This window comes from Talpa europaea (assembly GCF_964194135.1).
Source record: "Talpa europaea genome assembly, chromosome: 7".
NCBI lineage: Eukaryota > Metazoa > Chordata > Mammalia > Eulipotyphla > Talpidae > Talpa > Talpa europaea.
In genome coordinates this window covers 53648898-53663265 of record NC_140074.1, presented here as the reverse complement: position 1 = coordinate 53663265, position 14368 = coordinate 53648898, and the positions used below count along the sequence as shown (strand labels likewise).

General features: G+C 52.0%; 1 protein-coding gene across 1 annotated transcript in view; it reads left to right on the top strand.

Annotated features, from left to right (window-relative positions):
* Window positions 1–1042: 1042 nt before the first annotated feature.
* Window positions 1043–14368, top strand: part of GABBR2 (gamma-aminobutyric acid type B receptor subunit 2) — a gene marked incomplete at both ends in the record, with an annotated part of 333143 nt that continues 319817 nt past the window's right edge. Inside the window, one exon of the mRNA XM_084237329.1 lies at window positions 1043–1369. Within this exon, the coding sequence (XP_084093455.1) occupies window positions 1043–1369 (327 nt within the window). The remainder of the gene's footprint in view (window positions 1370–14368) is intronic.

Below are 14368 nucleotides of genomic sequence, written 5' to 3'. Positions count from 1 at the left end.
CGGGAGGTCAAATGCCTGGAGGGGGCGGTAGCACTCTCAAGGTGAGACCCCAGTCTCATTAGGGTTTGGGAAAAGGCAGTTGCTCCATCTGGTGGAAAGAGGGGCTCACAGCCCAGGCCCTAAGGGGAGGACACCCTAACACCAAGGGGTATTCGAGCGCCCGCGGCGTCTTCAGTCTTCCCTTCGATTCCAATCAGGGACCCTGAAGCCCGCGCAGACCAGGAGGGCAGACACCGCTGCTGCCTCCAGGACGCCCGAGTGGGCGCTCGCAACCCAGACCTTCCCAGCCAGACCTGCGAGAGAATCAGTCCCAAATCGTGTGCAGGTGCTCCAGGAGGCGCTCGGGGAAGCAGTGGCGGCGCCGCTGCAGGTGCCTGCGCGAGCCCTGGATTCCCCGCGGCCGTCCTCGGGCGCTCGGATCCCTGGAGGTCCGCGGGCAGCGGCGGCCGGCGCGGCGGAGGGCCGGGGGCGCGTGTCTGCGCGCGCTGGGAAGGCTGCCCTCCCCGCGGCCGCCGCAGCGCCAGCGCCAGCGCCTCCCCCTCCCCGGCGCGCACGGCCCGTCCCCGTCCCCGGAGGCGGCCCCTGCCACCTCTGAGCAGCCTCGCCTGCGCCCCCCGCGCTTCCCGCTGCTCGCCCTCCCCCGGTCGGGCTCCAGGGGCTGCCGCGGAGCAGCTCCGGGAGGGAGCGCGGCTCGGAGCGCGCACGGGGGCGGGCGGAGGCGGCCCGGTTCGGGGCGCCAGCGCCGGAGAGAGGCGCGCGCGGAGACGCCGGCCCCCCTCTCGGCGTTCGCTCACTCGCTCCCCGCCTCCCGCACTCCGCTCGCTCCCACCCCTCCCGGCGTGATTGATCCGTCACGGGCGCCGCCGCGGCCGTTCTGAGCCGAGCAGGAGCCGGGCCGGGGCCGGGGCCGGGGCCGGGGCCGGGGCCGGGGCCGGGGCCGGCGCCATTGCGCGGGCGCCGCAGGGAGAGCTTGGCGCGGGGCGGCGGGCCAGGGCAGGCCATGCGGGCCGAGTGAGCCGGCGCCCGCAGCCCGCGGCGCGGCATGGCTTCCCCGCGGAGCTCCGGGCAGCTCGGGCCGCCGCCGCCGTCGCCACCACCGCCGCCCGCGCGCCTGCTGCTGCTCCTGCTGCTGCCGCTCCTGCTGCTGCTGCTGGCGCCCGGGGCCTGGGGCTGGGCGCGGGGCGCCCCCCGGCCGCCGCCCAGCAGCCCGCCGCTCTCCATCATGGGCCTCATGCCGCTCACCAAGGAGGTGGCCAAGGGCAGCATCGGGCGCGGTGTGCTTCCCGCCGTGGAGCTGGCCATCGAGCAGATCCGCAACGAGTCGCTCCTGCGCCCCTACTTCCTTGACCTGCGGCTCTACGACACCGAGGTGAGTGTCCGGCCGCCCTCGCCGTCGGGGCTGTGGGGGCGACGGGGTGGGAGTGTTGGACGGAGGGAAGCTTTGGTCTTTGGACAGAGCCCCGTGACCCGCCCGTGCCCGCCGAGGGCACCGCGGACCGGCGCTGATGGCTCATCCCCGGGGTCCCGCGGGGCTTGGCTGGCACCTCTGTACCAAGATCGGCTGGGCATCTCCCTCCTCTGGGATTGTGTGTACGTATGTGTGTGGGGGTATGTGAGATAGAAGACTAGGGTCTCTTTTGACCAGGGAAGGAGTAGAGAAGGTGGGGACTGGACCCCCAAAGGCCTGCAGTGGTTGCCCCTGCCCAGTGTCCGCTGGTGGGCTCCGAAGTGCCTCGTGGGAGGAACAGGCGTATGTATTGGCAGAAAACTGGGCCACCCGGGGCCAAAGAGGCCACGGGCCTGTTAGAGGGCCCCCAGGAAGGCCAAGCCGCTTTGAGGTCAGGAGAGCTGCAGGACCCGAGGGGCCAGAGCGCGCAGCAAGGCTGGGCGCGTGGTGCGCGCCAGCAGCTCGGAGCTCGCACCGCGCGGGCAGGTGTGGGGCCGCTAGCTCTGCAGCGCTTTGCCTTGATGTGTCCGGCGCTGCCAGCAGCCTGAGCGGTTTCATTAGGAGACCCCCTTCCCTAGACCCGGGTTTAGTTACTCAGAGTGTGCCCGGAGCAGGTGTCTCTCTGGATGCTCTGGGGCGTCCGACTGCGCTGCTGCCTTGGCTCGGCGGCTGCAGGGGCGGTTTCTCCGGGTGCGGACTTGCAGCTCGGACTTGCCGCCTTAGCTGGCTTGCCCGCCTGGCCTCCACCGAACCAAAGAGCCCAGCGCTTCCCATCCCAAGTTCCTGCTCACGCCCTCGGCTTGGGTTTCGGTGCAGCCCCAGCGCGCACCTTCACCGCCAGCCCGGGAGCTGGGTGCGCGGAGGGTTTTGGAGAACCATCGCTGGCCGCGCGAGGTCGGGTTTGCGAGTTTTCCCGGACTGAGGGAGCCCCTTACGCACCGGCCGCAGCGACTGAGAAGCGGCCTGAAGGGGGCAGTGATTTCCTTTGCAGTAAGCTCGGTGGGAGCCTCTTCCACCGCGCCAAACTCGGCCGAGGCGCTGGGCTTGACTCTGGCTTCCCGGGGCTCCCGGGCGCTTCTGCTGAAGCCCAGGTGCAGACTCCTTCCGAGGGGGAGGGCCGCGCTGTCGCCTAGACGGTGCAACTCGCCTTCTGCTTCCTTCTCTCTCTGACCCCACTCCCCTCCCCCTCTCTTTTTTTGGTCTCCGGAGAAAGCAGAAATCTCCATTGCATCTTACTCCCCGCCTCCCCCCGTCACTGATGAACCAGCCTGCTCTGCGCTGTAAATAAAAGGTGAAGAACGGGTGGCAGTTGGTGGCAGTGAGCGCAGGCTGCTGCAAGCAGAGAGGCTTCCTCTGCTCCAGGAGGATGCAAACTGGGTGACAGCTAACCTGGGTGTGGAATCACTTCTGAATGAAATTCCTATCGCCCTCATCTTTGCCTGAACCTTTTGAGTTCTGTGGAATACTCGTCAGGCACCCATAAATGGAGAGGGCAAGGCAATTATCCCGAGGCAGGTCTCTCAGCACGGTTTTTCTATTGCTTCAGTACATATCCTTCTGGAAGGCACACCGGAGAGCCAGTTCTTTGCAGACAAAATCATTTGTAGACCGGGTGGCCCTGCTTGCATCTTCACCAATATAGTCAGCTGCACGATGATTTCCTCATCTGTTTATCCCCTTTAGAAGGCTTCCCTGACAGAGATTTCATATTAGCGTCATATGAGCTTGTGGCAGCAAAGGGATGGGTGGTTGGTTTCAGGGTGTGGGTTGAAGCTTTTACAGTTTATTTTTCAAGTGTGTTTTGATGACTTTCTGAGTAAGAGGCCCAAAGTCAAGAGGATGAGGCAGTCATAGGCTCTTCAGTTCATGGGCATAAGCAGTGGGGAGGAGGGCAGCGGGATAACTCAGCCCTCTGAGAACAGGGAGACACCTCTAGCCATTTGAAGGGGGTGCAGGACAGGAGCTTTGGGGGTGGGTTGGACCTGCATTCTAACCAGAAACTGGTTATCTCCCCTCTGGGTGACCTTGAACTCAGTATTTAAGCTTTCTAAGCCTAGATTTCCGTCTGAAAAAGTGGAACTATCATATATACTCTGCAGGGTGGTGATGCCTGCTTGAGGGAGGTAACAGTCTGCGGCGGAAAATGCCTTGAGCCACAGGCTCAGGGGCCAGCGCTCTGTCTGGCATGCCTTAAGCACTAAATCAATGTTTCTTGCCTCCCTTCCTTATTTTCATCTGGCATGGATTCCGAAGTAAGACATTGAGACTTTAGATGTGATAGAACGGTCACAACTAAAATATTAAGACTGCTTGTTTGTTTTCACAATCTCCTGAAGAGTCAGAGAAGTTATCACCAGAAAAAAAAAGAATTCTGACTTAAAGCAAATAAATGTTATATTCTACCATGAGGTGTCATGTTTCGGACAATCCCCAGGTGATATAACGCTAAATTTTTACAGGCCTGCCTTTAAAGTAGAGGTACTTTCTCTCTGAGCTAAAGTAAAAGAAGGATCAGTGTGTGTAATTGCAGCAAAATCCACAGGAATCTGAAGGGTGTTTGGGGCTATGTTAGAATGTGCTGTCTTTGTGGATTGTGTATATTCCCTTGCCGCTTGCTGGCTGTGTCATTTATTGTCTGCAGACACAAACACATGATGAATGTGGTGAAAGGATTTGGGTTGGCATTGTTGATATTTGTTGTCAGTCAATGGCCAGAGACTGTGGGCAGCCAGGACCTTTGTCCACAGTCTTTAGTAGTTGGAGATGTAGCAAGGATTGGGGAGATCTGATTATGGGGACAGCCTCTCTTAATGGAGGAGCCTCCTTGCATTTATCCAGATTGACCCCTAGTATAATTAGAAGAGCAACAAAGCCCCACTCAGTGGCATGTGTTTGTAAAAATGAAACACCTGTCAAAGTATCTGCTAGTCAGAACTTCTGGTTGTTCTCTGGTGTACTGCACTTCAGCAAATACTTCTTTATATATTCCAAGGAGAATTGGAGTAAATAAAAACGCATGCAAGACAACTGAAAATACAGATAAAAGAAAATATCAGAGACTATATAGACACATGGACGTTCCTGTATGAAGAACGTGGGATAAGATGGTTATTGTGTTCTTGACTATTAAATTTTAGCTCTGAGCTTCCTGGCAGCCAAGGTAAAAAGGTAAACATGGCAGGTTATATTACATGTATGACTGACTCTGAGGGACAAAGTCTTTTAAAAAAAGTTTTGTAGGAGATTTAGAAATGTTTTTCATGTAATTGCTTCTCACTCCTTGGTAGTCATATTAATAAAATTAAATCATCCCCCAAAAATTGAGTTAAAAAAATAATGTTGGTTTTCTGATTTGATTAAAGTAATGTTCATTTTAGAAAAAATTGCAAATTATATGGAAACATTAAGAAAAATAATAATTTCACATAAGCCACCTACACAAAGATAATTACGTTTAATAGCATTATTCCTTTACAGTTGCCAATGTTTACTATTTTGCATACTTGCGATCTTACTCTCTTTGTGCTCTTTTATGTTTTGTTTCGTTCAGTTAGTGTTATATTGTAGATATTTCCCCATGTCTTCAAGCCCTCTTGGTAAAGATGATTTTTAGCAGATGTATGAGTTTTAGTGCCATACCATAAGTATTTAATCTTTCCCCTGTTGTTAACTATGTTTTCCCCACTTTTTATTATTTTAAATCATTCCGTAATAAATTTAGGAAAGTTTCGGGGAGCCAAAGGAGTCCATGACAGGTGGCTCCTCTCACGAGGTCTACCCAGATGCAGGAATCCAGCTTAGAAAGCCCAAAGGAAACCTAGTGATTGGTGTGAATGCCCCTACATTGAGGGGCTTTCCAAATATCTGTTCTTTCATTCACTGGACTTTTCACCAAATTTTCCAAGGAGATCTGAGTTCAGCCAGCAGGTGTTAATAGAGTACTTACTGCAGTTGTTAGTGCTGCAGGAAGGAGTAAAATCCAGTCCTGGGCTCCAGAGAGGCAGCTGGTGCAGAGGGGAGAACAAGGCAGGCACATGGTCATCATATCCAGTGCAAGGTAAAAACTAATAGTGGCCATGGCTGCATGAGTCTGTGAATATAGTCTGTGAATATATTCTCTTTAAAAAAAAAAAAGAGAGACTATAATGGTAGGTGAATTATATGTCAATACAGCTCTTATTAGAAATGAAAAGAGAGCAAATGAACTTTTTTAGGACCAGCCTCACTTCTTTGTGGTTGTAGTGCTACTGTCCAGCATGACGCCTGGCCCTTAGTAGCTGTACTGCTTAGGACTCTTATTGTGAGTGAGAAAAACCCCACTTTATGGGTTTTTTACAACTTAAGAAAAGCTGGTGTATGCTGTATTCAGGCATGGCTGAATCCAGGGACTCATATGATATCTTTGAGAGCATCTCCTTCCGTGTCTCTCATCCCTAATTCCCTGCGTGCTTGCTCTCTGGCAGGCTTCCCCTCGTTGGTGGCACAGATCACCCCCAGCAGCTGCAGGTTTACACACTCCCAATTTAAAACCAGTGCAAAGAGTATTTCAGCAAAAATCCCAAGGTCAGCTCTCACTGAGTCAGATTCCATCCCGGAACCAATCACATGACACTGCTATGCCAGGGGCATCTGCCAGTCTCTCACGGCAGGAGTAGGAGGAGGTCAGGTCAGCCCCACCAGCCGCATCGAGTGGAGAAGTGCATCCTCAAAGGACATCACAGGCTATTAAGGGGGCGCCATAGTAGATGGTTCTGATCACAGATATCCACAAAGGCGGGTACTGGGAAAATGCTAAATTCGAGGAAGAAACAATCGACGCCAGGGCATGAAGCGATAGGGAAGAGCAGGTCTAGGTCCGGTGGCCTCCTGGAGGAGGGGGGCCAAGGTGGGTACATGGGTATAATGCTGACAGAAAGAGACTGGGTCTCTGGGAAATGTAGGCTGGATCTCAGGAAGGGTCCCCAGATCGCAGGGTAGAGGCAGCAAAGTGTGAGGTATGTCTAGGGACACTGACCTGCATGTTCATACCTGAGAGCAGCATTTCTGGAGAGAAAGGAGGATGGTGGTGGGTGTGGAAAGTCTCAAATGTCACTTCAAGAAGTCTGGACTTTATTCTGGAGCTTTGAGGAGGCAGGGGAGATTTTTGAACATGGGCATGACACGATGGGGGCCGGGAGGACTGTGGGACTGGAGTTAAGACACGTGAGCCTGAGACAGAGAGGCTGGGAAGCTGTCGTCATCAAAGGGGGAGCCTCAGGGCCAGAGGCGGAGGCAGTGTGGGGTCATGTAAAGGAGGTGGGCAGCACCGAGGCCTGACAGCACCTTGGCAGGAAGGCAATGGAGAGGGAATCATGGGGCAAAAGGGGGACCTGGAAGGTCATACAGTCACTGTTGGGGATGAGGAGAGAGCACCCCTGCAGGGTCAGCGATCAGGCTGGGTGGCACGGCCCCTTTCTTTAGTTCCTGCCCTTGTGCACTGCCCGCTGAGCTCCACGGATACATGCGGGAGACCTGGCTTGTATCCCACTGGGTACCACTTCCCTGCTTAGTGCCAAGCACCAAGCCCCTTTGTCTCCATTTCTTCATCTAGAAAATAAGCTAGCACTAACTACTTTCTAGGGTGTGTAGGGGCCTGATGAGCCCCTCCAGGTAAAGCAATCAGAAACTACCTTTTCCTCTGTGAGTTCTCAGTAAGTATTGACTGTCACGTGGTTACTGCTGCCGCTCTTCCCATACCGTGTGTCGGCTATCATGCTGACCTCACAGGGCTGTCATGAGGAATAAATACAATGACGGTGGGACCTCAGATGGGATGTAATTCTAAAGCAGCATTATCTGTCATTTTGTTTTCTGATGCCACGTTGCTGAGAGGAGTATTGGAGAGAGGATGCAAACACTGAGGTCTCCATTAACATGTACCTCCCAACTCCTCTTCCACTCTGCTGCGTGTGGTGTAAGCCATATTTGCCTCTTTATCCCCCACTGGAGCGTAGCTGTGTGAGCACTGGGCCAGTCTGCTTCCCTGGTGTCTTCCAGGGCCTGACCTGCAGTGGGCACCAGTGAATGCTTGCTGAGCCAAACTCTCAGAGAATAAAGTAGAATCTGTTTTTTGAGCATACAGTGGCTTGTCTGGATCACTTCCCCAAGGTCTTTGAACCCCCATCCCCACAATCACCACTGGACTTACATGGCCCTATATAGCAGAATCAAGTTGGCTGCTAAGTTGCCTATTCCATCAGCACCAACCCCTATGCTTCCCTCAAATGAGTGCAGTGCCAATGGCCATACCAGCCACCACCAATTCCTTAGGCCTGGCCAGACACCCATGAGTTTGGTGGGTAGAACTAACATGCCAGGAACTGTTTAATATTTGGACTAAGAGTTGTAACTTGCTGACTTTATCTTTACAAAGAATCTTCTTCACATCTTTGGCTTCCCCTCTTTATGGGCACAGAGTAACATCAGCTTCATACAGTGATCTGAGATCCAGCAGGGAAAGGAACAAGTTGGAAGTGTAAGTGGTATAAGTAAACAAATACACTTATAGATTTATGTCATTTATTAGTCAGGGTGGACTAGGTTATGCTGCATTAACAAACAAGTCCTGAGATCACTATTGCTGAACACAGTTCAACTGATAATACTGCTCCCCCAAAGTCCAGCATGTGTCAGGGTCCTCGTAGGTGGCTCTTTAAGCAATCCAGGCTGCTTTTGTCTTGTGACTCTTCCTTCTTGTGCAGGGAGGAATCCCTGGGGGAAGGCACACTAGATTTTAGGACAACTTTACTTGGAAGTGACCCATATTCTTTCTACTTGTATTTCATTGCCCAGAATTGTCACTGGTCAGTTCAAAGGTGGCTGGGATGTGTGAAGGAGCACATAATGTCATGGGCACTTGTCATTAGGAAGTAGATGTCAAGACAGATTTACAAGTGCAAGAGATCTTGGGGATAATGCCTGTGAAAGATAGAGGGGAGGTAGGGAACCCTAGGCCATGATGCTGTTCTGACACCCGAGAAAGGAGAGGAGGGAGGAAGGAGAGTTGGGTGGAGGAGTCTAAGATTGAGGTACAGGGCCTCCCCTGGTGGCGCAGGCGGTTGAGCGCCACACTGTGAAGCTGTACGCAGCCTCTGCTGCACCAGTTCAATCCCAGCTGGCCGGCAAGGGTCTCACATGGCGCGCAGACCTCTCCTGTCTCTCCCGCTGCTCCCCTCAGCAGTGTATTTTGTCAGTCTGCCTGTTCTGTTCCCTGCTCTATCTCTGGTGAATCCTCTCACTCTCCTGCACATCTGGCCTGTACCCCAGTTCTTGTATAAATAAATAAATAAATCTTAAAAAAATAAGTTTGAGGTGCAACTCTAAGAAAGTCTCAGCAGCCTGATGGGGAACTCCATTGCAAAGATTGCCCGTTACAGGGGTCCCATTTGGGAGCCAAAGAACCAGACTTGAGGATGTCTGCCCCCTCCCCTTAAGTTTAGTCATTGACTGCAGACTACCTGGGGGAGATTGTGTCCTTTGCTTAAATGATACAGGGGATCTGGCGAGCTACAGCTGGGGGCTTTAGCTGACAGCTCCCCTCCTTGTAGGTCCATTTTTCAGTGCAGAACTGAGAGGTCCACCCAGGTGGCTGGTTGCCCCAGACACTCCCTGTTTCTGTTCCAGGGCTCTACTGCTTCCGGCTCAGACTGAGAGAGCTATTGGCCAGGTCCTATTCTAGGCTCTGGGATACAGGGACGGATGTGACAGAGACCCCATGCTTGAAGGGCTCACTGTCTAAACTGGTGGTCAAGACAGACAGAAACCATCATGTGTAGTGACCCAACCAATGCAGGGAGCAGCAGGGGCTGGGGGGAGGCTGGGGCAGGCATCCCCTTCTTGAGGCATATTGTTTGGGAACGAAATGAAAATGATCTTACACTTGCTTTTCTGGTTATTTATTTTCATTCCAGGAAGCTGAGAAAGTTAAATGGCAGATTTTACCAGTGAACATCAGCATTCACCTGCTTCTTTATTTTATTCTTACTCTCTGTGCTTATGTAACACGGTGCAGCGAGCCTGGTGGCATGCCTTCCTCTGTGTACCTTTTCAGGAAGGAACAGGTGTGCCAGGCTGAATCTGTGGGAGAGTGAGGCCCCCATAGGGTCCCCACTGAAACTCTGGATTCTGCTGTGAGGCTACTTGCTGAGCCCACGGGGAAGTCTTTGCTTCTCTCTGGGAACTGCAGCACGGATTGAAGAGCTCTGCTCCGCTGTAAGAACTTCGAGGGCAGGCACTGGCTGTGTCTGACTCCCTCGTGGTTCCTCCAGGTACTTTCTCGGGGCCAGGCACAGAGCAGGGGCTCAATAAATATTTATCGATGAAATAGAGAAAAGGCCAGAACCCAGCTTCCTCATTCTGAAAGGATTAATGGGTGCAGTTTTAACACATTAGAGGAAGTGCTTGCTTGGTGTGCCAAACCATGGGGGTGAGCTTCCCGCTTGCTCTTTATTCATTCATCAGTGCTTTGTGGGATCCTGTAGTTGTGGAGTACAAAGGGGAAAGGGTATTTGTTGGATGTTCCAATGGGAGATTATGTGCAAAGTTAATATCAGTCTCCCCTCCTCCGACAAACATGGACAGCATCCTCCAGTGTATATCAACACCTAGGGAAAAAAATACTTTCCAGCATCTGAGAAGTTTATGGTTTTAGGGGATGAGTTTATTGCAGCAATACTTCAACTAGAAGTTGGTAGGTGTAGGAATCAGGTTCTGATATCCCTCTCCCACCCCCAGGGAGGCAGTGTGACAGCCTCATAGAGGCAGAACTGTGCTCTGATCCTAGTTGAAATTATAGGAATGAAACCAAGTCATCAGCTTGGTGAGCCAGGTGGTCTAGTGGCAGATATGGGCGCAGTGAACAAAGAGCGGCCCTGGACTCCCCCAAACAGCAGGACTTTTTCCAATTTCCCTGCTTTGCGCTGAGACACTTCTGTGCTTTAGCCAATGATCAGGGCTGACTAGGAACTGGGTAAACTCGACTGGAGTTGACTGTACCCCTGATCTGGTATTGGCATAGGCCCCCAATCAGATAACCAAGTTTATTAGACTCATGTACAAAAGTAAAACTAACTTGGTTACAAACTGGAGTTTGAGGGGCTGAGAATTTTTGCTTGAGTAAAGGGCACAAATGTTGTGATGCTTTTTGGGGCTGACTGGAGGGATTCTTTTGTCAACTTTCTACTTTTCCAATCTTCTTTGAACAGTCTAGATTGCTGGAAGGATGAAGTGTCATTGTCATCTAGAAAATTAGTGGTAGATCCAAAGTACTGAGTAAATGGGTTCATCTGTCTTCATCAGTGCCCACGTTCCACAGCTGCTGGCCGAGGCAGACCCCGCTGCCTGCCATTTGGCAAGGACATCATCAGTCACCATTCAGATAAAATCTAACCAAGAAAGGACTTTGCGAAGTGATGCATTATTGCTGCTCTCGTGGCGCAGGGTCAGGAAGTGGCAGAGAGAAAATTATATTTTCACACTCTGCTCATGATCCACTTGACTTTGTTCAGAGGGAACCGATTTTGAAAGCAACAGCCATCCTTATAATAATCACTATATTATCCAAATCACTTTGTTTCTAGAACTACCCTTTCACTGAAGCTTTTCTGAGAATACCCAGAATTGTTTCAGGGATTTAACTGGCAGACCGGGACCCAGAAGCCCGCTCCAGGGCATGTAATCTGAGCCTGTTTTAATGCTCCCACCCAGCCCAGCTCAGAGTGTGTGGACTTTGATAGAAGGAGAACTGACTCTCCTGCCACCCCTCCCCACCGAAGTACCCTCTGGGCTCCTGACCAACCCTTCTGAGCTCCTGGCTGGACTCTGAGTTCTAGAAACATCAGGAAGCCCTTAGAGAGCTTCAGATCTCCAAAGGAAAGGGAGTGGCAACATTTCATTGTGAGCATTTAGGTGATGGTAAAGAGAATATGTGGATGACAACAGCAACTACTCACCTTTACCTGTGCCTGGCGTATCGGTCCCCAGGTCAAGTGCTTTGCCTGAATCATTCACTCATTTAATCCTTATAACAGTCTGATGCGATGGTTACTGTTGCTGTCTGCTCTCTACAGATGAGGCTTAGGGAGGTTAAGTGACCACTTAACATCACACCCAACCAAATGATGAGCTGGGATTTCAATCTGGATAGACTATCTTTGATCTCCGCAGCTTCCACATTAAACGAGCCAGCATCTTCACTCAGTGAGTGGCCGCCTCCCATAAAAGCAAGTGGCAAGTATTGCCAGTAGCTGCTGCTAATTTTTTGGTGAATTTTACCCACCTGCTTGCCTTTCCCTTTAACTCAGCCCCACCCTCCCAAATCTCCCCGTCTACCCACTCAGTCACACACAGCCGGTGCTTCCTCTCCGCTGACTTCAGCATGTCTGTCTCCACACCTGGCTCACACAGGCCCGCAGTCTGCTACCCTTGCACCTGCAGAACTTGCCCTCTTCTGGTGTGTTTACTCATGCGGTGTGTGTCTCTCATGTTAGACTCTGTCATCTCCAGGGCAGCGGTGGTGCTTCCTGTATACACGTTGCTTGTACTTGCTAATGACCCTCTCGGTGCCAGGCTGGAGGGTGGTTATATAAGGGGCACGTGGAGATGAACCCAAAACTGCTCCACTCTCAAGGCTGTCCAGGGTTATTGCCATCACCATTGACATTACCCTGCTGCACAATGGGGTTCCAGGGCGGGCGGCAGGGGGTGCCCCCCAGGTACAGGGGGTCATGAGGGCCACTCACTCAGCTCTCTGGTCAGGTGGCCGTCCTGCTTGACACCCCACGGGGACTCACTGTTGTGCTGGCAGTGGGAACAAAACTTCTTCCGGTGGCCTCAGAAGCCCTGCAGTCTTCCCAGCCCACTCCCCTGCTTTGCTGCTGACCACTCCCCCTCTCCCCTTGGGCCCAGATGCATGGTCCTTTCGGCTTCTCAGGTGAGTGTGCTCCCCCTGCACAGGGCCTTTTCACAAGCTATTCTTACTGCCTGGAATGCTTTTGCCTTTATCCTTCATATACCACCTCCAGTGTGCTTTTTCTGTCTTCCCAACTGGGGAGTTCCCATCATTGCTTCTTTAAGAACCACGGCATTTCCCCTATTCATGTAAAGCAGTGAGCATAGGGGGGGGCCACATTGATTGGGCACCCACTAAATCTTAGTTATTTGAGTCTAGTACATATGAAAATGTAAAATGCTATGCAGTCACATAAAAATTGGTTCTTGTTTCTTGTGTGAGGGAGCCAGTGAAGAAGTGTGTGGCCAGAGTCTGCATGTCCAGTCGGGAGGTCTGAGGGGCACTGAGAGTCCAGTAGTGACCTTCCCCTGTGCTGTTGTCTCCAGTGAGGTCTTGTAGCTCTGGTGGTCACTGATGGCTGTTGTCCACCAACTCATCTGGCTGTGGGCTGGGCCTGTCCACTAGGACAGGCCTGGCATCTGCATCATACCTGTGGTGTCCCAGTGCCCAGCACGGAGCCTGGACCCCTGGTCATGTCTGTAAGTGAATGACGGCCTTTAAAAGTGAAAGGGCTTTAAAAAAGTTGTAAAGAGGTACAGATGGAAGTTACGCCTGAAACTAAACACAAAGAATAATTAATTCTGTGTTGTTCTTTCATTGGGTGTTTCCAATAACATCTTTATTAAAGACACAGAGATGGTGTTCACGTGGGTGATTCAGTCACCTTCCTAATAAAAAAGGAGCACGTATGGAATACTAATAACATCGTGAAAGCAGTTTGGTGGAGGACTGAGGTTTTGTGACCTAGTAGAAGCATCTAGAACAAGAAATAGTTAATAGGGGCCTCTCTGGTGGCGCAGGCAGTTGAGCGCAGCGCTGTGAAGCTGTACACAGCCTCTGCAGTGCGGGTTCCATCCTGGCCGGCCGGCGAGATACCACATGGCGAGCAGACCTCTCCTGTCTAGCCTGCTGCTCCCCTCAGCAGTGTATTTTAGTCAGTCTGCCTGTTCTGTTCCTGGCTCTGTCTCTGGTGAATCCTCTCACCCTCCCGCACATCTTGCCTATACCCTGCCTATATTTACTTGCCTATACCCTGCCTATACCTTGCCTATATTTACTTGTATAAATAAATAAATCTCTTTTTTAAAAAGAGTAAGAAAAAGAAATAGTTAATAGGACTTCCTTTCAACAGGCAGCTGTCTTAGAAAGTCAGCCCTCCCTCCACCTTTGGGTCAGACCCAAGTCTACGCACAGCCAAATTATTGGGTCTCAGGGCAGAAACGGGGGTGTGGAGATAGTGAAGGCTGTCTCTTATCAGCAGTGATTGGAATCCAGGCTAGCAATGGGAGCTCAACCCTCAAATCATGGGGTATAGGTAGGTTTGGGGGTGGGGCAGAGCTTGGCACACTGGCTTCAAATATGAAATGACTAGTCAGGGTCAGTCTGCTATAGCCTAGGAGCCTCTGTGTGCTGTGGCTCTGCTGGCTGACCTCAGAGGGGGCAGTTTTGGGGGCCTCGCATCCTGAGTGTCATAGGGAGATTTGATAGCAGACAACCAGCTTTGTTTTTAGGACTAACTATGATAAAAAGTGTACGGATCTGGTTTGTAGTGGATGTTCAGCAGATGCCACAGATCAGGGCACCTGTCTGGTGTGTGGTGGGGCAGCATTGCCCACCTAGCCTCAGAGAATCGCTGTGGGCTCTGGTTTGTGAGGAGGAGGACCTCTATTGTGTTTTAGTTTGAGTCACCTGGACGGCGCTTCCATTGTGCATAAGTGAAGCCAGGTAGCTATAGTGCGGACAGGTGAAGATATCTGGAAGAAGACCATGCTCTGGTCTGATTCTGAATTCAGAAGCCCCTTACTGTCAGGAACTGCATGTGCTGGGAACCAGTGGCTCTACTGTTTGCAAAACACAGGGTCTTCTGGAAGTGA